Source organism: Eubalaena glacialis, chromosome 12, assembly GCF_028564815.1.
Source record: "Eubalaena glacialis isolate mEubGla1 chromosome 12, mEubGla1.1.hap2.+ XY, whole genome shotgun sequence".
NCBI lineage: Eukaryota > Metazoa > Chordata > Mammalia > Artiodactyla > Balaenidae > Eubalaena > Eubalaena glacialis.
Window position 1 is genome coordinate 8,661,144 of NC_083727.1, and position 27,382 is coordinate 8,688,525.

At 39.6% G+C, this 27,382-nt stretch overlaps 1 protein-coding gene across 1 annotated transcript; it reads left to right on the plus strand.

Annotated features, from left to right (window-relative positions):
• The first annotated feature begins 7,476 nt into the window (after window positions 1-7,476).
• Window positions 7,477-27,134, plus strand: RSPH3 (radial spoke head 3). The gene is made up of 9 exons (XM_061207189.1): window positions 7,477-7,543; window positions 7,620-8,298; window positions 12,897-12,984; window positions 18,798-18,939; window positions 20,503-20,648; window positions 22,020-22,223; window positions 23,798-23,960; window positions 26,140-26,226; window positions 26,641-27,134. Exons 1-9 carry the CDS (start codon window positions 7,477-7,479, stop codon window positions 26,952-26,954), a joined length of 1,890 nt encoding a protein of 629 aa, XP_061063172.1. The 3' UTR covers window positions 26,955-27,134.
• Window positions 27,135-27,382: the final 248 nt, after the last annotated feature.

Consider the following 27,382-nt stretch of genomic DNA (forward strand, 5'->3'; position numbering starts at 1 on the left):
GTTTGACAGCACTTTTTCCAGAAGCTCCATGTTTCTCCTCTTCCTCCTCACTCTTACCTTCCAGCAAGGGAATAAATCCAGACTTGGTGCTTTGCCAACAAACAGCATCATAACTGCCCCCCGGCCTCACTCGTTGTCTACCTGGGTGCATTTTAAATCTCCTTCTCAAGCTGAAACAGACTGCTATGCACAACTTCTACCCCCTGCCCCTTGCTTACATCTACTGCGCTCTTCTAAACAGAAATGAACAAACCCTATCACTGCTGCCATGGATATGTAGCTAGTACTTGGAAGAAATTCCCACTTCAGACAATGCCATTTTAAACCAAGAGTCCCCGACCCTGTGCTTTTAAAACAAATCTCAGGGTCAAGGATGTTATAATTTTGGGAAATATCCTTGAACAGTTTAGAAGACCTAGTTATGCCCTATGTTGTATTAGAGTTTCTTACAGAGATCTAAATATTTAACAATATTCATAAACAGCTGGGGCATATATACAATAAAGCACAATCCTACCAATGTTGTCAATGTTTGGGTGAGCTGTATGGAGAGCAGGGAGACACCAGTCTCCCAGGAAAGGGAATGGTCTCTGCTTTTGAGATGTTTCCCTCAAAACAGGGGACTTAAGTGCTAGTGTCTGAAGTGCTAGTGTCTGCATTTCCTGGATTTCAATATAATCTCAGGGCTGGGAAGAGAGATTCCATCCATTCAATATAAGAAAGTTTATAAAACTTGCTTCTGCTTCTGCTAAGGGAATTCAGCTCAGGAGAATTTATTTTCAGGTAAAATCTCATGGATAACTAAAGTGACTTTTGATTAATTAATGCATATGCAGGGGAAAAATTCAGTAATAGTTCTTTTTAAGATTTTTTGGTTAAAAGGAATTGGCATACTTGGGGGGGGGTTTAAAAGAAATTAAATAGATCATACGTCACTAGCAAATACACCTCATAAAATTGTGATATATATGTTCCTGAAGAGTTATGTAAAAATAGGTTTTAATTAACATATATTCCAGATCAGAATGCCTTTTAAAAGAATACCATTCTGAAATGTTTAAAATGAAGATTTCTTTTTAAAAAATTATACCTATCTCATTTTTTGGTAATTTAAAAAAAACTTTGATTTCTTTAAATTAGGTACATTGATCCCGTTATCTTAACTCTTTATAATATGAATTTATTGAAGATAATAATGAAAGATTGTCTAATTTTTTAAAATAAAGACATGTAGACCCAAAGATACTAGACTGTTTCAGAACATTAGGTTTTTATTTTCTTTAATTTGAAAGTCAGTATTGACAATAGCTTTCATAAATTTGAAATTCACATTCTCTTCACCAAAATCAAGGTAATTTATAGCATCTACTTCTTCAGCTCTGTCTTCTCACCTTCTCAACCAACAGGATGTTGTCATGTGGATGTCCCACAACCTTCATAATATCAACATGTTCCCTATTAGGTGGAGGAAGCAAGCTGGAACCAAAGAGATAAAGACATCATACAGAAGGAAAGAGGAAAGTAGGGGTGCCCACGTTGCTGTCATTCAAATCCCTGATTCCAGTGACGCCCGAAGCCCTCCCATTCCCGCAGCACTGCCATTCCGGTAGTCACATGAACTGCCCTTAGAAACAACTAAACATACCCTGCTTGCCAAGCAAGTTCAAACTGGGTTTCTACCATTTGCCACCAAGAGTCTTCACTAATATAACTGCCTAATGTTATACCTACATTGCTATAAAGTTGGGCATAAATGATTTTTATAAAAATTGTTTTAAATCTTGTATTTACACTGCACTTCACCATTTTCTAAGCATCTCTGTTATACACATCTCTTTTGACGTGTACAAATAATTGGGTGAGATGGGTAAAGTGGCCTCTACTCTCTTATTTTAAAATAATAATGAAAGATAAAAAAATCAATAAGACAAAGAATCATTTAAATTTTGCCTGAGGTCACACAGCTAGTGAGCACAAAACTGGAGTTGCACCCGTCTTCTAACTCCCAATCCAGTGCTCTAAGATGGCCCTCTGATTCCCAGCCTCGTGTTCAATGTGTCCCTTTAGGCCTGTGCACAGATGTTGAATACTCTAGAGAGACTGGCTCTTGAAAGGAAACCTTTCCACAGGGTAAATAACTACCTTCTAATTGGCCTATTTTGTAAATGTGATTTTTAAAAAAAAAAAACAGTATTTCCTTAATACAAGGTATGCTTGTGCTGCAATAATTTTACTTACCAGAATAAAGAATTAGTGACACCTTGTGGCAAAAACACATTAATTTGTGAGCTACTACCATCCATTTTCAGTTGAGAGACTTGTCCAAAGGCCTTATGCCCTTCACTAAGTAGTTAAGACAATAGCAAAACTTCTGGAAAGAGTAATCTATGGTTATAGACTCTGCTTCTCACAACTAAAACTGTCCTCCCCTTGTTCCACTTGGGCTCAGTTCCCACCACTTCACGGAAACTGCTATTTTTGTCAAGTTCACAGACAACTTCCATGTTGGCAAACCCAATGGTTACTTCTCAGTTCTCATCTTACTTAACTTCTCATATTTGACCAGGCTGACCCCACCGGTCCTGAAACTTTTGGTTTCAGCAAGACCACACTGTTTCTTTTTAACTTCTAAAGTCTCTAAAGCCTCTAAATGTTCATGAGTACCAAATTCTTATCTCTAGCCCCAACCTTTCCACCAAACTCCAAGCTCACATCTCTAGCCTACTACCATGACACATCCATTTGATGCCCAAAGCATTTCAGAATGAACATGCCCAAAACAGAACTCCTGATTTCCTACTCCTTCCACCCAGTCGGCTGCGTCTCCATAAATGACATGATTATCACGTCATTTTGCTCAAGCCAAAAACTTAGCAGTCACCCTTTGCTCCTTTGTTCCTCCCCTCCATCTAATCCATCAGTAAGTTACCTAAATTCATTCTCCAAAGTATCCCAAATGCACCCCTTCTCTCCACCTTCCCTGCCATCACCCTGACTCAAGCCACACCCTCTCTCTAACCTGCAACGCCTTCCTGACTCATTTCTTACCCTTACCTCTTACAATCCTTTCTTCACAGAGTGATGGGTGATCTTTTACCCACTAACTCAGATCGGGTCATCCCCCCACCTTAAAACCTTTGAACAGCTCCCCATAATCCAAAGTCCTCCCCCATCCTACAAGGCCCTAACATGCTTTGACTCCTCACTACCTCTAAAAACTCACTGCCGAGCTCTCTTCCCCTTGGTCCTGCCTTCAGGACGGGACCGTGCACCAGCTCCTCCCCTCTGCCTGTGCTGCTGTCCCCCTAACTCCATGTGGTTGCTTCCTTCTTATGTCATACGGGTCTCAAGGTAAGTATTACCTCCTCAGGCCTTGTCTTCGAGCTAATCGAAAGCAGCTGCTCAGGCACTCCTTATCATAACACCTGCTTTGTTTCCATCGCAGCTTTTATCATTCCCCCCGAATTTTCTTCTTTCTTTCTTTTTTGGTTTACTTGCCTGTTATCTGCCTCTACCTACCCCCAGCTCTCACTAAAGTGCCTGGTACAAGGAAGGTGCTTGATGTTTCTTGAATAATGAACTGTCATAAGTTCTCTCTTGCATTCTCTTACCTATGCTCAGAAAATTTCAGAAACCACAGCCATTCACTCATTTTTTAAAAACTCTAAATTTTTTAATGCTTCCTTTTCTTTTCCTTGGAAAAACTATACAACTGTGCCATTCATTCATTCATTCATGCATTCACTCAACAAACTATTATAGACAAACATTACAAACACAAATAGGACACAATCCCTACCCTCAAGGAATTCATGGCCTAGTTGTGGAGGCAAACATGTCAACACATCATTATGACTATCACTTGATAAGTAAAAGATAGAAATATGGTTGAGGACTATGGAGAGTCTAACAATATTTGAGACTGGAAAAACAGGCAGTAACCAGACAGTGAAGGCTCATAGCATGTTTAAGGAGTTTGAACTCATAGGGCAAAGTGGTGACAGAAATATTTGAGGAGGGAACTAGCACCATCAGAGTTGCACTTCAGATAGACCATTCTCTGGTTGCACAGAAGATCCAACTTAGGCTGTATGGGTCTGGTCAAAGGCTGGTAAGAATAGTAAGAATGCAAAGAAGATGACTCAGCATCAAGAAGCATTTAGGAGGTAAAATGGGCACGGCTTGATGATTATTTGGGATATATATATATATATTTAGAGAGAGAGAGAAACACAGCAAAAGAGGTGGAGGGATGGGAAGAGAACCACCACCGTAAGCTGATATGTTAGTGCACAGGTTCTAGAGTCAGACAGATAAGGGTTTAAATCTTGGTTCGGTCAATTACTTGCTGTATGACTTTGGTTACATTAAAATCCTTAAGCTTCAATTTCCTTGTAAGTTAAATAGAAACAATATGACAACTAACCTCAAAGGGTCACTGTATGAAATCATGTATGCAAAGTGCTTAGCATAGCGCCTGTTGTATCAGAAATCTCCATGAATTGTTAAAGGGGTTTTAAAATTACAGATCCTCCTCGACTTACAATGGGGTTATGTCTCAAGAAACCCATCGTAAGTTGAAAATATCATAAGTCGAAAATGCATAACCTAACAAACATCACAGCTTATCCTAGCCTACCTTAAACGTGCTCAGAACATTTACATTACCCTACAGTTGGGCAAAACCATCTAACACAAAGCCTATTTTACAATAAAGTATTGAATACTTCATGTAATTTGTTGAACACCTTACTGGAAGTAAAAAACAGAATGGTTGTAACTGTATCAGTTGTTGACTCTCCTATCACGGCTCACAGGGAGCTGTGGGTCACTGTCTCTGCCCAGCATCATGAGAGAGGATGGTCCCACATACTGCTAGCCTGGGAAGAGATCTAAATTCAAAATTCAAAGTAAGGTTTCTACTGGATGCTATTGCTTTCACAACATTGTAAAGTCAAAAAATCATAAGTTGAACCATTGTAGTTGGGGACCATCTGTATTTCCAATCTACCTGAATCTGTGATCATATACCTACCTTTTCTCCAATTGCTATGGATGAACTGTCCATGCTTCTAGACAAGGCCAATCCCTCTACTTGTGGGTAAGAGCCCATCCCTTCTTGCCTACATCCTTACATCCATTCCCTCTCTCTCCTACATCATCCATTCTGCCCTCTCTACTGAAATCACTCCTTTAAATAAACACATATACAGTTAATTCTCCCATTAAAAAATAGAAAACCTTCTCTTGACCCAACTTCCTTCTAGCTACCACCTTAGTTCCTTCTTTTCCTTTGTGGCAAACCTCCTTGAGTCACAAATTTCTCTCCCTCCATTCTCTTCTGAATCCACTATAACTGACCTTTCTTCTCCATAACTCTACTGAAGGTGTGCTTTCCCAGATCACCTCTGTGTTGCTAGATCCAACGTTCACATCTTGCTTAACTTCTGAATAGGATCAGACATCGCTGACTACTCCCTTCTCCTTGAAACACTTTCATCACTCGACTCCCAGGTGACCAAACTGTCTGCAATTTCCTCCATCTCTCTGATCACCTTCTTCAGTCTCCTTTGCTTATTCTTTAACTTTCCAACCTCTAAATATGCCCAAGGCTCATCTCTCTATACTCCCTTGATAATCTCATCAAGTCTCATGGCTTTAAATGCCATCTATATGCTATTGAGTCAAAAATCCACATCTCTACGCTGGACCAATCCCCTGAAACCCTAGACTCCCATATCCAACTACTACTCAACATCTCTACATTCAGATGACTAACATGTTTCTCAAGCTTAATGTGCCCAAAACTGAGCTTCCAACGCTGCCCCCAAAATCTGCTCCTTCCCAGTGTTCCCTGTATCAGTAAATGGAAACTTCATTCTTGGCATAACTTCTAGCTATGACTTAGGAGCTTGAATCAAACCAACACTTCTATAGGAATTAGGAATATCTGTTGCTGAAAAGAAAAATAAAACCAAAGGATAAGAATAAAACAAAAACCAAAAAAAGCTGAAAACATTTAAAAACAAAACAAAACAAAAATCACACAGGCGATTTGAAGGCACTAGAGAGCAACCAAGCCAGTGAGGACATAAGGGATTGGGATCCCAGGGAGAAGAAAAATACATAGTGATAGAGAACTTCTCCATTGCTTTTTCTCCTGGGGCATTTACTGAGTTTCTGAGCACAGCACTTAGTGCAAGCAGAAAGCAGTGACCTAGAAGTGTCAGGAGTCTTTCAGATCCGGGAAGATAAAAGTTAGAGTTGAGAACTTTAGACAGGTCTTGAAGGGACAAGACCCCAGAGATAGGGGGACCACAGAGAAGTAAATCAGACAATTTGCTTGACTATTATCCTTTTATCCTTGAGACATTTGCTTAATTCTAAGCTGCAAGGGCACTAGAAATCAAGATACCAAGCAGGTGCTAAGTGGTCAAAAAGCTAAGTAGGCCTTTCCACAATCTCAAAGAGCTGGGAATACAAACTTACAGAGTTCAAGGTCCCCCAAGATGGCGACCTGTTAAAACGCTAGGTTTTCTGTTGAGATTCTTAAAGGCCTATGGTCTGGAATAAGGGCAAACCAGAAATCGATCAGTCCTCCCAAAGCCTGAATCCTTTATTAAATGTCAACTCTGCCAATTGAATAAAATTAAATCCTCTGAAGAAAAACAACATAAGCTAGAGCGTCTCTGCCTTTTTTTCTACACAATGTCCAACATTTAATCAAAACCCTTAGAGTGATCTTTAATTCCTTTCTTTCTCTAGCCCCCCACTTCTAATCCATCTGTTTCTACGCACATCAAACACAATTTAAATGTCACTTTCTCCTTTAGCCCATTCAGAAACCACCTCAAAATTAAGAGATCAGACCTAAAATCTTCATCCAGTGTTTTTACCTCTAGCATTTACCATATACCTTTATGTTAGTGTTTATACAACGCCTACATCTGCTTTAGACCATAAGCTTCAAAGCACAGGAGGGATCTCGACCTTATCATTTACCAGATACAGTTCTACGTATTTTACACTTAACTCTTTTAATCCTCATGACAAACTCTTAAGAGATAAATTCTATTACCCCTATTTTGCAAATTAGCAAGATGAAGCACAAAAACATTAACTTGCCATTGGTTACAGGGCTAGTACATTGCAGAACCTGGATTTAAATCCACACGGCACTTAACTGAATTGAAGAACGCAAACGCAAATGCAAATAACCGATCACTCAGGGATGCCTAAACTTCACTTACACAAACCAATATTTTTACATTGCCAATATTAAAACCAATCCATTTGCGTTTCTAAGGGCAGACCCACCCCATGATGCTTCATTCTTCAGGGCAAAGGGGGCCTAAAAGACCCAAGGCGCCCACCCTTTCCCAAAATGAGACGTCCGTGGGGCAGGCCTTCACGCTCCGTGCGCCCGAGGGTCCCCTGAAGGACTAGCAACAGAGCGCTAAGCGGAGAAGGCGGAAAATGCAGACCAGCTGCGGAGGACGGCGGCAGGCGGCCCCTGGGGCGGGAGAGGTGGCGGAGCTGGGAGGCACCAGGGAAGCCCTGGCCCGGCCCTGGCACGTAACAGAGCTAGGAGCCCGGGTGCCACGCGTGTGCGATCGTAGGTGCACAGCCCGGAGTAGAGGCGCGGCGTCAGTGCCGGGAGAAGCAGCCGAGGGCGGCCCCCAAGGAACGAGGCCTGGGAGAACGGCGCCAACATAGGCCCCGCAAAGCCACACTCAAAGGTGGGGCCGGGGACCGCCGCCGTCTTCCTCAAGCCTCCGCGGGGGCCGCCATGCCCGCCTCCATCACGCGCAGGCGCATCTACCAGGAAGGCTTGGGTGGGCGGAGTCAAGAGCCGGAAGTGCCCCGGCGCACCGGTCTTCCCCCGAAACCGGCCAGCAGGAACTGCTCTGAGGTGCCGCTTCCAGCCGTAACGCTGGGTTGCTGGGCAACCGGTGCGGGTGGCGCCGGCGGGCTCAGTGCTGCACCGAGTAAGCCGAGCGTAGCTCCCACCTCCTGCCCTGGCAACTTCCCGTCCCGCCCGCTTCCCTTCTTGCCGCCTCTCCTTGCGTCGCGGAATCCCTGCCCTTGGCACTACGTGCACCTCTCCGGCTCCCACGACACTTTCGTGCCCACCTGCTTCGAAGCCAAGCTTCACCGAAAGCGAAGCGGTCTGACCCTGGGCGTGGCCTGCACGTTGACGGACCGCGCCTCTCCGGCCATGGCCACCTACACCTACACCAGCCAGCCCCGGGCCCTGCCTTGTCAGCGCCGCCGTTACCGGGACGACCAGATGCAGCCGTGAGTGAGCCAACCAACCCCTCTGTGGTCTCCACCCGCCCCCCCCACCCCGTCCCGGGGCCTCGGGATCCTGGCCCCTTCGCCCTGGCAAAACCTGCCTATGCTGCTTTCCCTTCTCTACACTCTGCGAAATATAAAATTTCCTCCTCTAAAGAACTCTCCTGTGGTGTGGAGGACTGAAGCAAGAAAGGGCATTAGTTAACTCTTACTGATGATGATGCTGGCATGATTAATAACGTGTGGACGGAACCGACTTACTTCACTAAGTTTGAGTCAAGTGATGTTTATTGTTGGCCGACTATGTGCCATGCAAGCACCTTCTAGGGGCATTTACAAACATTTTCTTACGTAGTCCCCAGTGCTGTGAATTTGGTTCTATAACTCCATTATGCAAATGAAGAAACTGAGGTAAAAAGGTGTCACACACAATAGCGTGTCCAAAATGGGAGCCAACTAAAGCTGTTTCACAGCAGTCTTCGGGCAGGAATCAGGTTATCCTAACATGCTCTACCCCAAATTGTACTTTTACATTCATCAGTATTTGCAAATATTCAAATATCCATATTTGGAAAGGGCGTTAAATGTTATGGTTCTCTTAAAGTTCTTGCCGTAAGCCTCAAGAATCAGCAGAACTTTCCAAGAATGCAGGCTCCATGCAAACAGGAACCTTTGTGACTTTTGTTCACTTAAGACTGTGCCTGACACATAGCACTCAACACAAATTATTGAATTAATGACAACAGGAGCAATGTAGCTTTTGATGCTTATTTCAAACAGAGTCTAAATTCATAATTATCTTATTCTGACAATAAAGACTTCTTTTATAAGAAATGTCTACCACTTTAAGAAAACCAAAACAAGAAAATTTAAATTTAAATTATTTATATTATAAAAGGATTCAATTTTAAAAGGGACTCCTTTGAGAAATACTTCCTGGTGCCTTTAAGTGGTTGCTTACAAATCCTTCCTATTAAATCACACCAACAGTTGAAATAAGAATCAGTGGTGGTTCATTGGGAACAGTTTCTTTTTTTTATAGAGTTAGTTGATTGGTATATTCAAGTAATCTGTTGATTCAAGCCTTTGACAGGAGTTCTTTTATATTATGTCTTTGATTTTTCAGTTTAAAATTATCCTTATTGGTGATTTTCAATTTATAAAAGTAATATATGCTTGTTGAAGCAAATGAAAAATACAAAATAAGGGGGAATAAAGGCAGAGTTAATTATCTCCCACCGACCTCTACTCCCACTTCCTTGTTGTAACCAAATTTAACAATCTTGGGCCTCCCTGGTGGCGCAGTGGTTAAGAATCTGCCTGCCAATGCAGGGGACACGGGTTCGAGCCCTGGTCCGGGAAGATCCCACATGCCACGGAGCAACTAAGCCCGTGCGCCACAACTACTGAGCCCACACACCACAACTACTGAAGCCTGCGCACCTAGAGCCCGTGCTCCGCAGCAAGAGAAGCCACCGCAATGAGAAGCCCGCGCACCGCAACAAAGAGTAGCCCCTGCTTGCCACAACTAGAGAAAGCCCGTGCACAGCAAAGAAGACCCAATGCAGCCAAAATAAATAAATAAAATAAATAAATTTTTAAAAAATCTTATATTATTCTTCCACGCCTCCTTGCTTGTTCAAACATACAGGAGCATATGCACCTATGTATAGAAGGTTTATTTCCAAAGTAGAATCATACTACACATATTAATCTGCAGTTGGCTCCCCCCCATTTTATAAGCTCTAATTCCTTTTTTCCCTAATTTCTTTAATCTTTTAATAATTATCCTGTCACTCATGCCTGTGGGTTTTCTTGGTACAACCTTATTCTCCAGCCCCTTGCCTTGCAAACCTACTCTCCCTCTCCTGCCCCCAAACCATGTTAATGACTTTGAATGAGTACTTTTGTACTTTTCTCCAGGCTCACATGTTTATGTGCACGTGTATAAATATATACATACAGATACACATCTACAGGGGCTTTACTTCATAGCAATGGTAACATATACAAAATTCTCAACATCTTCCTTCGCTCACTTAATTCTTTGTGAAAATTCCTCCAATTATTTTTAATAGCAGCATGATATCCCCTGATGCCATATGTTATTAAAATTTTCCACTATTGATAGATATTCAGTTCACTTCAAGTTTTTACCACAAAGAAGGAAGTTTCAGTAAACAGCCTTATGTACTGGCTTTTTTATATCTATGAGGCAGATTCCCAGGGTGGGATTGTTAAGTCATGTGTTTTTTTAATACAGACAAATGGAACAAAATATCTTTCCTCCAGAAATGTTTAAGCGTATCCTTTTTCCCACATCCTCTCCAGCAATAGGTGTTAATGGATTTTTTTTCTTTTTGTCTTTGATATCATAAAAACAAAACCAAAATTTATCCTCACTATCACTTTTAATTAGCACTAGGAGGCTTTAATCAAGTAAGCATTATGTTTGGATTTTTCCATTCTGAAAGATCACTGGCTACAGTGGATAGAAATGTTGGAAAGAAATGTTGTTCCACACAGTTAAGAGACTAAGAGACTTCTGCAACAGTCCCAGTAAACGATAGTGGTGGCAGTGAGCAGTGGATGGATGCCAGAAAGATTTGGGGGGTAGGATCAATAGGATTTGCTGGTTGTAGAAAATAGGGAAGAGGGAAGAGTCATGGATGACTCCCAGGCTTCTAAACCAATTGGGTGGTTAGTAGTACCATTTAATGAAATAGAGAACACTACAGAAGTAACAAGTTGGAGTGGGAAAATGATAATTAGTTCAATTTTGAGGTTGCTTTTGAGACATTTGAGTGAGATGTCATCAGGCATGTGAACTGGCTGTACAGTCTGGAGCTCAGAGGAGAGTTCTGAGCTAAAGATAAAATTGGGAGTTTTAGGTATACGGACATTAAGTGAAGCCTTGAGAATGGATGAGGTCAACTCAGGACAAGAGAAGGCTGAATCATGAGGAAATTCTCCAGTGGGGAAACTAACAAACACCTGGCTGAGAAAGGAGTCAGAAAAAGCAGAAGAGCATTCAGAATAATATGGTGGTATCAGGGAGGCCTGGGATGGAGAGTACTTCAGCGGGGAAGTGGCCAGCTGAGCCGAACACTGTCCAGAGGTCAAGTAAGATGAGCAGTGAAGCATGTCTGGGTTTTAAGTAATATGATGTCAGGCTATCCAGTAGTGGTTTCAATATGTGATAAACAAGCAATTTACTACCCCTAACAGAATCATTTCTGAGAGAGTACTGTTACTGGTATAGGTCGCTATTTGGTTTCATAGCCACAAATGGCATATCGTTTAAAGAACTTCAAATGAAAACATCAGCTGTGTATTTTTCACTATTGATCATTCTGACCTCTGAAATTTAAATTTTATTAATATTTAAAACAATATCATTTTAAAATATCTTTGAGGTTAAAGAACAATAAGAAATTTAACTTATTTTTTAAGCCTGATTCTATTAATGTAACTTCTCAATTCTGGAATCAAAATTTTTTCAGTCCTTTAGAGCAAGCCCCATTTCACCTGGGCTCTTTTCAGGTTTGTTAAGTAGTCTAACAGATTTACATCCTAAATCTAGCTCCACCTCTCACTAGCTAGGTAACCTTGGTCAGATTCCTTTCTGGGTCTACTTCCCCTTCAGTCAAATGGCAACCATCATTCCCAACTTGAAGCTTATTGTGAGCAATAAATAATATCTGTGAAGCGCCTGGCTTTTTTTTTTTTTTTTAATTTTATTTATTTATTTTTGGCTGTGTTGGGTCTTCGTTTCTGTGCGAGGGCTTTCTCTAGTTGCGGCGAGCGGGGGCCACTCTTCATCGCAGTGCGCGGGCCTCTCACTATTGTGGCCTCTCCCGTTGCGGAGCACAGGCTCCAGACGCGCAGGCTCAGTAATTGTAGCTCACGGGCCCAGTTGCTCCGCGGCATGTGGGATCTTCCCAGACCAGGGCTCGAAACCGTGTGCCCTGCATTGGCAGGCAGATTCTCAACCACTGCGCCACCAGGGAAGCCCCGCGCCTGGCTTTATAATAAACATTCCATAAATGGCAGCCATTTGTCTCCTTATTTTATGGACTGTGCTAAAAAAAAAAAAAATCAATTAAAATATTTTCATCTTAAATGAAAGTATTTTCATTTCTAAATCCTATTAAAAATGAGTTGACTTCAGACAGAGGAAGAAAAATATGACATCACTTACATGTGGAATCTAAAGAAGTGATACAATTGAACTTATTAACAAAACAGAAATAGACTCACAGACATAGAAAACAAACTTATGATTACCAAAGGGGAAAGGGGGGAGAGAAATAAATTGGGAACTTGGGGTTAACAAATACACATTACTATATATAAAATAGATAAACAACAAGGACCTACTATATAGCACAGGGAACTACATTCAATATCTTGTAATACCTTATAACGGAAAAAAATCTGAAAAAGTATATATATATATATGTATAATTGAATCACTTTGCTGTACACCTGAAACTAACACAACACTGTAAATCAAGTATACTTCAATTTTAAAAAATGAATTGACTTCATAGATACCAATACTCTATTACAATCATTATTTAGAATTTGCTTTTTTACAGAGCTGAAGAACCTATGCGTTACGGAAACATAATGTATGACAGAAGAGTGATCCGAGGCAACACTTATGCTCTGCAGACAGTACCACTGGTAAGTATAATTTGAATAGTCTAACACAGAGCGTTCCAAACTACCTGTGGTGAAGGACCAATTTTTGTTTCTTTCAATTTCTAATCTGTTATAGACTAACACATTTATGAAATAAAATAAAGATGAATTGCTAGAAAAATGAAATGAAAAAAAAAAAAAGACATGCAAAATACAAGCCAGACAGTGGTTGCCAGGGATGGGGGAATAGGGAGTCATTATTTAACGGGTACAGAGTTTCAGTTTTACAAGATGACAAGAGTTCTGGAGACGGTGGTGGTGATGGTTGCACAATGTGAATGTAGTTAATGCCACTGAACTGTGCACTTAAAAATGGTTAAGATGGTAAATTTTATGTTATGTGTATTTTACCACAATTAAAAGTATTTTAAAAAATACAAGCCCCAATTTTTTACTAGGTTAATAGAACTGTGGAGAACTATTCTAAAAGTTTCCAAATGTTTACTCTCAATTTCTGTAATTAAATTGTTATAGGCCAGTTCAAATAGCTCACAGACAACACGAGTCTGAGGACCACACTTTCAGTAGCACTGGTCTAATATATTTAGGTTTGTTTAAATTATCTCATGCTCCAATACTGTTATCATTATTTAATCAAAAAGTCTGAATTATGCTTCTTTTCTTTAGTTCACTCAACAAATATTTATTGAGTTTTAAGTCCTGTGCTGGGTACGTAGGATACAGAGATGAGTAAGATGTAGTGTGATATTAAGAATGATTTCTTGGGGATTGACATATATGCACTAATATGTATAAAATAGATAACTAATAAGAACCTGCTGTATTAAAAAAAATTAAATTTAATTAAAAAAAAGAATGATTTCTTGGCACAGAAATGAAATATAGTTAACTTGTAAACACTATTTGACATATAAATGCCTAACACCACATGGGATGTATGGGATGTTAGACATTCTGAATCAGCATATATCAAAATCACCTAGAAAACTCAAAAATATATATGCTTCAGCATACCATGCATCTACTGCATTAGAACCTCCAAAAGTTGGACACAGGGGTATGTAGTATTAATAAACTTCCCTGGGCAATTCTGGTACAGCCAGTTCAGGAGCCGGCATTTAGAAACAATAGCTCAAACATGTGATATAGACATGTTTCAGCATTTTCTTGTGGCAGTAGCAATGAATAGTGCCAGACCTCAAACAAGAGTAGAGTGGAGAATCACTGCTTTTTTAGTCCTTTTTAAAAAAATTAATATTATGATGATTTGGTACATTTTTTTTTTAGTTCTTTAGTCAGTTCATCAACACCTCACTTTAAAAGTATACTCAGACTTCCAGTTCCAGACAAGTAGGAATTCACCAATTCCTTCCAATTCCTCCTCTTACAACTAAAAAACCCTGGATGTAGCACCACAAACAAACATAGGAAGATTCTGAAAGGTGGAAAGAAGAAAGTGGACTGGCTAGGGACCTCTGGACTTGAACAACATGGCAATGAGTCCATGGGTTTTCTTTTTGCCTCTCACATATCCCAGAGTGCCAGAGAAGCCTGCAACCTGCAACCATGAACACGCTGGAACCTGGCACACCCTAAGAAAAGCCTGCTCCCTCTGTCCAAAGATAGAGGGTGGCCTCGTGGAACAGAAACCATCTTACCATAGTACCCCTCCTCCAGCCACACACCAATGGGTAAACCACCCTGCCCTCCGCATGGCCACTGGTGAGGCTAAGGTGGAGAGCTGGACCTTGATCTCCACGTGACAGCAACAATACGAACCAGTCCTCTGATTCATGCATGGAGTTGGTGTCAGCAAGGGCAGAGCAGGAAGCTGAAGTGCCATCCTCACCCAGGGGCAGTGAGGTGGTAAGAGATGGTATAAATGGATCTCCTACTTTTTCTGGGGTGGCATCAGCCAAGCCAGGAGGGAGCTGAATTTTCAACCCCACCTGACAGCAACAAGGAGGAACAAGGTAGTAAGAGGCAGTGCTAGCCAGAACTCAACTCCCCTACACTCCAACACTTGTGTCAGCAGAGCATAGCAAGGAGCTGAACTATCACCCCCGCCTGGCACCAATGAGGTGATACAGGTTGGCACCCTGCTTTCACTGTGTGGTGGTAAACTTCCCTCTCCACTCACACCTGTGCACTAAAACAAAAGGGGTGACTTCCTGCTAAAACGATTAAGACCCATAGTCTTACAACATAATACCCAAAATGTCCAGAATACAATTTAAAAATCACTCAATTGTACCAAGAACCAGGACAGTCACAACTTGAATGAGAAAAATCAATCAAGAGATGACAACACCAAGATGACTCAGATGTAGGAGTAACCTGACAAGACTTTTAAAGCAGTCATCATAAAAATACTTCAATCAGGGACTTCCCTGGTGGCGCGGTGGTTGAGAATCCGCCTGCCAATGCAGGAGACACAGGTTCGTTCCCTGGTCCGAGAAGATCCCACGTGCCGCGGAGCAACTAAGCCCGTGTGCCATAACTACTGAGCCCACGTGCCACAACTACTGAAGTCAGCACGCCTAGAGCCCGTGCTCCGCAATAAGAGAAGCCACCGCAATGAGAAGCCCACGCACCGCAACGAAGAGTAGCCCCCACTCGCCACAACTAGAGAAAGCCCGTGCACAGCAACGAAGACACAACGCAGCCAAAAATAAATAAATTTTTAAAAAAAACTTCAATCAAAAATGAACAATTATGAACTTTCTTAAAACAAATGGAAAAAAATAGAAAATCTTTGCAAAGAAATAGACAATATTAAAATGAAACAAATGGAAAATATAGAACTGAAAAATACAATAGCCAAAATAAAAACCTCTCAGATGGACTTATTGGAGATGACATAGGAAACAATCAGTGAATACAGAAACAAATCAATGGAATTACCTGGTCTGAAGAACAGGTAGAAAACAGACCCCTGCCCCCAAAAAAGCCTCAGAGATCTGAGGAACAATAACAAAATATCTAAATTCATGTTATAAAATATCTAAATTCAGTCCCAGGAAAGGAGAAAAAGTGTGGGATTTGAAAAAATACTCAAAGAAATAGTGCCTGAAAATTCCACAAGTTTGACAAAAGGCATAAACCTACAAATTTTCACCAAGACACATCAAAATCAAACTTCCAAAAGCAAAAAACAAAAAAAGTCTTGAAACCAAGATTAGGGAAATACAAATTAGAGAAATACACATTAAAACCACAATGATGTAACTACACACCTGTTAGAAAAGCTAAAATTTTAAAATAATAGTAAGAAGAAGTGCTTGTGAAGATGTAGAGCAACTGGAACTCTGGTAGATTGCAGTTTGAAATGTAAAATGGTACATTGACCCTAGAAGATTGTTAAGTGGCTGCGTATAAAAACTAACAAGCACTTACCATTCAAGTCCACAATTGAACTCTTAAGACATTTATCCCAGAGAAATGGGAACATATGCTCACATATTCACCTGTTCACAAATGAACATTCATAGCAGCTTTATTCATAATAGCCAAAAAACTGAAAAACCCAAGTGTCTTTCAGTAGGTAAATGGTTAAACAAACCTGGTACATCCATGCAATCAAGTACTACTAACAAAAAGCCATGAGGGCTTCCCTGGTGGCGCAGTGGTTAAGAATCCGCCTGCCAATGCAGGGGACACAGGTTCAAGCCCTGGTCCGGGAAGATCCCACATGCCACGGAGCAACTAAGCCCGTGCGCCACAACTACTGAGCCTGCGCTTTAGAGCCCGTGAGCCACAACTACTGAGCCCATGTGCTGCAACTACCGAAGCCCATGCGCCTAGAGCCCGTGCTCCGCAACAAGAGAAGCCACTGCAATGAGAAGCCCATGCACCGCAACGAAGAGTAGCCCCCGCTCGCAGCAACTAGAGAAAGCCAGTGCACAGCGGCAAAGACCCAACCCAGCCAAAAATAAATAAATTAAATAAATTAAAAAAAAAAAAAGGAATGAACTATTGATACATGTAACAACCTGGGTGGACCTCAAGGACATTATGCTTAGTGAAAAAAAGGAAATCTCAAAAGGTTACCTTCTGAATGATTCCTTGTATATAACATTCTTAAAAAGACAAAATCTAGAGATGGAGAACAGAATTGAAGGTGGGACTTGGAGAAATATAAAGGAGGCTCCTTTGGGTCAATGAGATAGGTCTCTATCTTTATTGTGGTAGTGGTTACACAAATCTATATATAAAATCGCATAGAACAATATACACAGACACAAACCAATGCATGTAAAAAGTGTGAAAACCGAGTAAGATCTGTTAATATCTTATGTGTTAATTTCCTGATTTTGATATTTTGTTATAATTGTATAAAATGTCACCATTGAAAGAAGCTGGATGAAGCATACACAGGACGCTATGTACAGTTTTTGCAAATTTCTGTGAATTATTTCAAAATAAAACTTTTTAAAAAAGAGATTATAACTAGATCTGAAACAGTTAAGTTAGGCAATGCATTTCTAAAATGAACTTGTTGTATTTCTGTTACCCTAAATCTTTCAAGGCTGACATTTATAATTCTATTACATTAAAAAAATAGAAATAAATCAAGCATGATATGTATAATAATGTAGAATATACACATAATACAAAGGAAAAGTCCTCCATTGAATAATCCCAAAATGATATTAGTAATTGTATTAGAAATGCAAAACTGTAGGTGATATTTCTTTCTTTTTGGTGGTTATTTTATAATAAAAGGAAAAATGATAACTATGTAGGGGAAGAGCTATTCTATGACAGGTATTGTGTTAGACTTGTTACATTATCATCTGATTTGTTCCCTATAATCTAAAAGTTAACAGATGTTATTCCCATTGTACGGATGAGAAAACTGAATATTTGAAAACGTGGGTTATTAGTCCAAGCTTTACTAATCCTAGTAATTAATAAATTAAGGAGTTGGAGTTTGAGCTTCAGAGCCAATGCTCTTCCTTCCACTATATAATGTGAATATGGGGAAAATTTACGATAGGTAGTGTTAAGTTAGGAAAACAGTATAAAATGTATCATCACAACTTCAAAAAAGCTGTATGCATTTAAATAGTAATAGCCACTGTATTAGGAAGATGGGATTATAGGTAATTTTCTTTTTTCTTTTTAAAAACACTACAATTTCATTTCAATTAAAATGTTTTTAGAAGTCTAATTTTAAATATTAAAAATTTTCATGTAAAGTACTTTTATATTTCTCCTTTTCTTTTCATATTTACCTTGAGATAAGACAAGTTAGCTATAGAGAAGGACTACAAAATTAGATATGGATACGAAATCAAGGACCGCCACATATGGCAGAACTATTGTGAATAATTATACTTTTAATCCCTTAGTCAGCTATTGTTTTGTGTACTTGGACAGGCTTTGTTTGGACTGAGGATATTTTCTTTGTGAGCTAGTATATTTTTTAAGGAAATTCTGTCCATGAAATCAGATTTTTAAAAAATTCGAGTGCTTTACAATTTCTTAACTACACATTAAAATTTACTGTGACTGAATGGTTATATCAGTGTACTAGGCACCAGAGGAGTTCATGGTAAAAATCCTTGAATGAGGAAAAACAATTTATTAGATGGGATTCTGCACCCATTTTAATTAACAGTCATAAATTGAGGTTACTTTATATGTTTTGTCAGATACCTTTGTAATTACCAGACAAAGTTCAAATAAATTTTTAATCATCAAGTCACTGATAATCAGGAGGCATTCTATGACAGATGCTTTTATACCATCCAGGAATCACTTTTGGAACAGCAGTCCTATATGTTTTGAGAAATACTTTCTAAATTTTAGAAGCCTTTTCTGTCACTCAGCCTGGGCAGCCCGATCCTGCAGAGATTCAGAGACAGCAGCAGGCTAAGAGGAGGGCTCTTGCCAAAAAACGAGCCCAAGAACAGCTCAGACCACGAACGCCCGAACCCGTGGAAGGCAGAAAGCATGTAGATGTGCAGACAGGTATGTGGGCCCGCCATTGGCATGGTGGCTCCTGGGTGTGCTTGGTTTTCTAAGTCAGTTCATTGTATTTGGCCTTTATATTATTTATGTATCTGTTATGCTGTCCAGTACTTCCCCAGTCACATGGTAGGAGAAGTCCCTTCATTAAACAAACTCATAGACTATATATTATTATTATATTGGGTATGGCTGAAAGTATGAGATGGGGTTTTTGAAAAAAGAATTTAATGACCAAATTAAGTTCTCTCTTAGCCCTTTTCACATATTCTATTCTCAAACTGGCATTATTTCTTACTTTTTATAGCCCAACATGAATCAGTGTTGGACCAACAGGAGAGGACAGCAATCTAGTTTTATTTTGGTGTTTGTCTTTTGAGGGGAGTAAACCCATTTAGATCTGAGTCCCCCACCTCTCTCACCATGACCTCTTCTTGTCTCTCCTTTTGTTCTCCATTCGCTTTGCACACTCCCCAGGGCCATGCGGGCTCTCCTAGGCTAGTACCAGGCTTTTCCTGCTTGTTTGACTGTTGTCAGCTTTGGAGGCTTACCTAGACCTATAGGGTCTAGCTGTGTTGTTGACAGAATCTTGACAGTCAAACAATACTTGGTGTTCTCCTTGGACCAGTGTAACTACTCGGGATTCACCTTGCACCCTGCCAAGATGGTGAGTGGATTCATCTGAGATATTTCTGGATAATAAGGATGAAAGGAAGAGGACCATTCCGTGTTTTTTCCCTACGTTGAGGCCAAGTCTAGAATGAGTATATGTCTGTGATTAGCCAACATAGTTGTAATTCTGAGAGAGCTAAATTTTAGTGTTTATTTATACCATCAGAATATTAAGTGATGGAATAGCAGCTACTTTTTGTTGAGTATTTCTTATATCTCAGAGACTATACCAGGTCCTTTTCCTATGTATCTCCTTTATTATTACAAAGACTCCATGTGACTGATAATCATGATCCCTTTTACACATAAAGAAACTGAGGCCCGAAGAGGATGTAATTTGGCTAGTTTCTGTGTTCAACATCTGACTCCGGTTCTCATGTTCTTTGCATGATACCATACTGCCCTTGCCTCATATAAATTATTCCTAAGGTGAAATTTGGTTTCATATGTCTGTTTATAATATGTAGGCTAGAGGGAACATCAAGTAACACAGTGACATGGTGCATAGTTTTTTTAAATATCCAGAAATTTTCAAATCTTTATAAGTTGGCTATCTTAGGACTCATTAAATAAATGGATTGTTAACTTGGCATCCTGTGTTATACTTTGTGTCTTATATACATCTATGGTTTCATGCTCTTCTTTAGTTCTGTTTTCAAATACAAAGCTCAGTGCTTTCTCAACATTTAATTAATGTTCTAGCCTGAGTGACTCTATAGTCTTCCAAATATTATAAAAACGCTTAGTACACTATGTGAATTGAACCCCACATTTGAGTACTTTTATTCCAAGACTTGTTTTCTGATCCATTCAATTCTATTTTGAAGGGACTGTAGTTTCAAATACTTGAAATAGACCAGAATTTCTAACTCAATGTATATGGTGTTCTCTTAGAATTATACCTTGAAGAAATTGCTGACCGCATAATAGAAGTTGACGTGGAATGCCAAACAGATGCATTTTTGGACAAACCACCAACACTGCTCTTTATTCCTGCCAAAACTGGCAAAGATGTGGCCACCCAAATTCTAGAAGGAGAGGTATAGTACATTATTGGACTTCCCTCTATCTTCTTTATAAATAGTTAAAGTTAGGTTTAGTTAAAAGCTTAACATGAATACAAACCACTTCACAGTCAAGAAGATTCTACTTACTGCATTTCTTTCCAAATTTATCTATAATAGTTTTATCCTGAGCTACCCAGAAATGCTTTTATTTATTTATTTTTTAACATCTTTATTGGAGTATAATTGCTTTACAGTGGTGTGTCAGTTTCTGCTTTATAACAAAGTGAATCAGTTATACATATACAATCAGTTATACAAGAGTCCCCATATCTCTTCCCTCTTGCATCTCCCTCCCCCCCACCCTCCCTATCCCACCCCTCTAGGTGGTCACAAAGCACCGAGCTGATCTCCCTGTGCCATGCGGCTGCTTCCCACTAGCTATCTATTTTACATTTGGTAGTGTATATATGTCCATGCCACTCTCTCACTTTGTCCCAGCTTACCCTTCCCCCTCCCCGTATCCTCAAGTCCATTCTCTAGTACGTCTGCATGTTTTTAAATACCATGATCTCATTTTCCCTCTTTGCTGTTCAGAAATAAAAATTTTTATAAATGTTTTTAGAATATTTACATATTTAATTTTTGTGTTTTTGCATACTTACTTAATGTATGACTATAAGGTAGATTTGTACCAAATAAAGAAAAATAATATCTCTGGTATAAAAAGTTCCACTGTTAGTTCCTTGTAGATTACATAAATTTTATGAAGATAATCTATGTTAGGAAAATAATCCTAAAATAATTACATTTTCATATCAGTGTGGAATGCATAAATAGGCCAGTTTATGAAATTGAAGAAGAGAAGGCAATCCTTATGTACATAATGACTTCAGTGAGATTTAAGATTCGAAGGAACTTGAAAGTACTGTCGTTGAAATTGGGAAATAAAGTAAGTCTTCATAATCTACGTAGAAGGGTATATTTGCCTCGAAATCCTAGAGATGAATCACCAAAATATCCATTATTCTTGTTCCTTTGTTCTTCAAACCGTTATCAAAACAACCAGTAAAAATTGAGCAGAAAAGGCAGAGAATAAGAAAGACGGGTATTTCCCTTGGGTTTCAGAGTTTGATCTGAAAATTGTTGAGTATTGAGGTTCATTCTGATGATTGCGTAGGTCTTTTTAGAACTTTGACTCAATCAGTTTTTGCTTGTAAACAGCCTGTGTGCCCTTCAGGCTATTTTGAGGATTAGAAACCATAAATAAAACACCAGCACGGTGTCTGGCACACAGAAGACACTCAATAAATAGTATACTGTTATTGCTACTCTTCTGGATATTTTTTCACTGAGCCTTTGGTTCATGATTACAATTTTAAACTTACTTTGTTTTGTGTGTTTAAGCTCTTTGACTTTGATCTTGAAGTTAAACCAATGTTAGAAGTTTTGGTGGGAAAGACCATCGAGCAGTCTCTTCTGGAAGTAATGGAAGAAGAAGAGTTGGCGAACCTGCGGGCCAGTCAGTGCGCACATGAGGAGTTACGCAATGTCGAGCTTGCGGAAGTTCAGAGACTTGAAGCGCGAGAGAGACGACACCGAGAGGAAAAAGTATAGAATTTTAGTTTCTCTCTTAGATTTTGGTTATTTAATAGACTATGTTCAAAATCACATGTAGTATGAACAGAGATAAAGATCTTTGCAAACATATAGAAAAGACCTGTAGTAATTGTTGCTCAGGTCTCTCCTGTAGATCACAGATCTTTCCTGGACTGAATTACGTTTTTAAATTCCAGTTTACATAAATGTACCTACATAGAGTTCCCAAAGTTCCTAAATGTAACAATTTAAATTACATAGGTTCCAGTGAAAGGCGCTCTTAAATATCAAGAGTGCTAGAGAAAGAAAGAACGTCGATTTGCCCCAAGTCAGTGGCAGAGAAGGTGGCAGGAAAAAGTGGAGTATCTTTGGGTAGGTGGGCGGTAAGAAGCAGAGGATCTGCCTAGAATTCTGGATCTTCTTCTCTGTGGTGAGCCCTGCTCCACATCTGTAGAGTCTACTACTTGGGTCTTTATAAAATATTTATACTTGGGTCTTTATAGAATATGTCTCTAGATTATAGGTTTTTAGAACCTTTAATAAGAAAAGTTTTAGAATCCAATTTTTAAAATATGCCAGAAACCTCTAGTTAGGAAGCACGAGGCTCAGTAATCTTTAGATAAGAGTCTGTCTGGGTCTGGCAATAACTGTCACCCTGTGTTAAACACTGGCTGGATAAATGATAAAAGAGTTCCCAAACACCTGAAAGGGCTCAGAGTCTAGCTTACCACACAGAATAGCTTAGTTGTCGGGACATTCTACTCAAAACCTAGTCAAATGGACTTTCAGTTCTCCTCCAAAGTGAATAATTAATTGTGTAAAGAGCATGGGGCTGATGGTAAAGATTGTGCAAATGCACGATTATTTGTTCACAATTATAAAATGAACACTGACAGAATTAGCTTTGTTGAAATAATTGGTGAAGCCTTTATCAAAAAATAGTTAAATTTGTTTGACTGTTAGGAAATATATTATAAAAAATGAAGTCTACAAATCATCTAGATTTATATTTGCTTAAACTTTGAAAATAGATTTAATTAGAAAATATATTAATGTTCCCACTTGTACATAGGAGTAGAGAATAGTTCATTAGCTTCACAGATTTCATATGAGCTACAAGAAGCAACAACAACAAAAAGAGGTTTTATAATTTTCTGAACTTTATGAACTCAAAGAATCATTACAAATGAGATAATTTATTGGCCCAAGTTTTTTAATCAAAGATGTCTAAGCAACTGTAATTTTCATATTGGCAATACTTTATAATACTAATTAAAAATACATATAACTATTATTATTCTTTGGTGTCAGCCATACAGTCAAACATGTATATCTTGAAATTATTTTACTTGAAAATGAATCAGGAAACGAATTTTACCTTAAGCTTCATCTCCTCTGAATTCAGTACCTACCTAGTTGTTGAAATTCATTAAAATCTTGATGAAAAACATGAACTGGTAATAGACACCTCGCTGTTCATTTTTGGATACAAATATAAGTCCAAATTCTTCCGCTCACTAGAGTCAGTATTTGGGGAAGACATAATAGCTGAATAACCACCTGTGGTGGCGTTTTTCTCTGGGCAGGAACGTCGTAAGCAACAGCAGTGGCAAGTGGTTCACAAGCATAACGAGACTGCACAGAAAATCGCCGCCCAAGCGTTTGCACAGCGTTACCTGGCCGACCTTCTCCCTTCTGTTTTCAGCAGCCTCAGGGATGGTGGCTACTTTTATGATCCTGTTGAAAGAGGTCTGTGGAGGTCTTTGTTAGATTAACTGTCACAATAAGCATCCTCTTCATGGTTCAGATTTATCGCGTGCCCATTTTTAGTTTGAATTGGAATCTTTCTATCTCTGAAACAAATTTTAAAATCAATTATAATTGTTTTAAGAAAGAACTGTTACTAGTAAGAGGTGCATTATAAATATCTTGATTTTAGGATGTTTACTTTCATTGAGAAACAACATTGGATAGTAGAAAGAAATATGGACTTGATGTCAAAAACTTGAGCTTGAATCCCAGTTTATCATTAACTAGCTCTATGACCTTCAGTCTCCTCCTCTGTGACACGAGGATTATTTAGGAGCTAAATGTCATAATGTAAATAAAACTTAAACGCGGACTTTTTTCACCCAGTACGTACTGCAGCATAGTACGGCCCGTGGTTGGTTGAAGCCGCAGATGCAGACCTGCAGATACAGAGGTCTGCCTGTGAAGTTATACGCAGATGTTTGGCTGTGCCTGCGGTCAGCAGCCCCAGCCGCCACGTCCTCCAGGGGTCAGTTGTATATGTAATCTATATGTGTAAGTAGTTGTCGCTAAGTTTTTCTCAGTTGACTTCCTATTCCAATCAAAATCTCTCTGGGGACAGCTAGTGAGGTTATGTAATGAGGTGTTTATACTATCCCAGGCACTGTATTAAGTGTTGGAGGCTTCAACAACAACCAAACCAACCTGATCTCGGCCTTGATAGAACCCGTACCTGTTAGCCATCTCCCAGCATCCCCTCAGAGCCACTTTCCTCAGCTTAGTGTGGCCAAACGGAGGGGAAGAGTTGGCACTTTCTCACTGCCGCCCTCCTTCCTCGGGTTCAAAAGCACTTACATCCATGTTGCTTTGTACGCAGGTCCTATTTCAAATGGCTAATACTGTCTGAGGGCAGATATTAGCAATGTCAGTTTTCACCGATGACACACTCAATTCAATACATAAGGGTCAGGTTACAGACAAATATTATTAGTTTACATTTATATTGTACTTTGCAATTTTTGTCGTGTTTTTCACACGTGATACCATTTGGCCCACCCGAAAGGGCTGTGAGGGAGGGAGTACGGCAGATTAAGTCCCATTTTTCAGAAGTAGAAACTGAAGCTCAGAGAACTTGAATTGCTCTTGGACACTCGGGGGGTGCTTAGGCCTGGACTGACTGGGGCTCTTGACTCCAGGTCCAGTGCCCTTGCCATGCTGCCAGCTTCCCGGGGTCCAGCTGGGCCTCTTGCTGTTAGTCACAGAGGCCAGCAACCTTTTCTGCATTCATGGGCTGCTGGAAAAGTCAGTTATAGATCATTTAAAAGCTTGCAAAGGAGATTCATGCTTCAGATTAAGACTGTTTATAGTAGTGAATATATATTCTATCACACTCTCTCTTGTCACCCATTGAAAAATAACAATTAGATGCCTGCCCCCCAAAAAAGCTTTTTTTTTTTTGGCCATGCCGCACGACATGTGGGATCGTAGTTCCCCGACCAGGGGTCGAACCTGTGCCCCCTGCAGTGGAAGCGCAGAGTCTTAACCACTGGACCTCCAGAAAAGTCCCCAAAAAAAGCCATTTTAAAACATTAAAATGTATATTGTAAGGGACCATATTTTTTAAAGGCTTACACCATAGAGTAGATTTCCATTTCAGTTTGAACAAATTTATCACTAATGGAAACACCTCGTTTCCGACCCATTTCTACATGGCCTTCTTCTCAGATGCCCTCTGACCCTTACCTCTGACTCTCGATCAGCTTCCGTCAGGCCCCAGGCTTCAGCTGGGCTTCAGGTGGAGGTGCCAGCATTGCTCAGCCCTGGCTTTGCGTCGCATTTGGATTGGAGTTCTGCTCCCAGTTCCACACGCCCTGCTTCCACGCCCCGCCTCCTTGATTCATCTCGCCTTGCACCTATAAAGTCAGTTCTAACAGCGTTGACTCCAAGGAAGGCCTCATAGTTCTAAAAATACTATTTCTACTGAAATTGAAAGGAAATGGACCAGAAGATATATAGAGAATGTGGTAACAGCAGAAGTGATGCTGTATGAGTCTATTTGACATTTTATAATAAGAAAACAATATTGATGTATCTGTAACATTAGGGGGAAAGCACAGATTCTTCCAATCTATAATGATTCCTAAAAATCACTTAATGAAGTTAACTTTTTAAATTACAGATATTGAGATAGGATTCCTTCCATGGCTAATGAATGAAGTTGACAAAACCACGGAGTGCAGCATGGTTGGAAGAACAGTGGTTGACAGTAAGTTCTTTTATTTTATTATTGAAAAGCCATCTCTGAAATTTTTCAGTAGAAAGAATATATAGAAGAAAGATATTTTAAAGTTTTGGTTCTTAAATTTTCAGTATATCAATTATATTAACAAAGGTACGTATTTTTACCCTCAATATTAATTTTGGTTCTTTTATAATTTGATCAGAATTAATATCTTCTGTCATTACTTTATAAATTATATTCTGTTAAAACGGGCATTGAATATAATGCATATTTAGTGCATTAAGTGGCACAGAAGGTAAGTATGTTGAGTTTATATAAAAGGTCATGATACAGGGAAGGGACGAGGGCTGGTGAATATTTTGTACTCATCTGTAAGTCAGCATTATAACTACTAAAATACGAAAAATCGCAGTGATTTCTGCACATATAATTTTTCAGTGTTGATTCGTGAGGTGGTTGAGAAACGACTGAGTCTGTATGAGCGTAAGGAGGACAAGCACTCTTCTCTGAAACCTGAGGATGGGCTCAGTGGTCCTGGAGGAATGAGAGATCCACTGGTGGGCTACGAATCCCAGGATCACGGTGCATCACAGGCACAGAGGCCACTTCCAGACAGAGACTCCCTGCAAAGAACACCATATGATGCAAGGTATATGGAGAGAGTGTCATCCCAAGACAGGAAGCTTATGGAAGAAGAGGACGAGCAAACAGAAATGAGGAAATCCTTCAGGAGTAAAGAACCGTTGCAGTAGAGGGGAGCTTCGGAGCCGTGGAACCCATCAGCAGCCAGTCAGCATCGTGAGCAATCAGGTAATGATGCGCGAGTCCCCTCAGGTTATGCATTAGGTTGTGTTTAGTCAACATGTCTTCTTGTCTAATGGACTGAGCAAATCCAATACGTTGAAATAATAAAACTAATTTTTAAAATGAAACTTTCTTTAATAGTAGACTATTTAGAAGCTATATTATAACTCTAATGAGAATTATGTCTAATTACAAGCTTCCCATTACCAGTATATATAACTAATGAATGTATTTTTCCTTAGTCCTTCCATCGCCACTGTGTAACTAGTATATTTTTACTTACTCTTCCCATGACCACTATATATAACTAATATATTTTTCCTTAGTTTTGTGGTTTAGTTCTTTTTTTAGTAAGTATGCTATTTAATGTTAGATA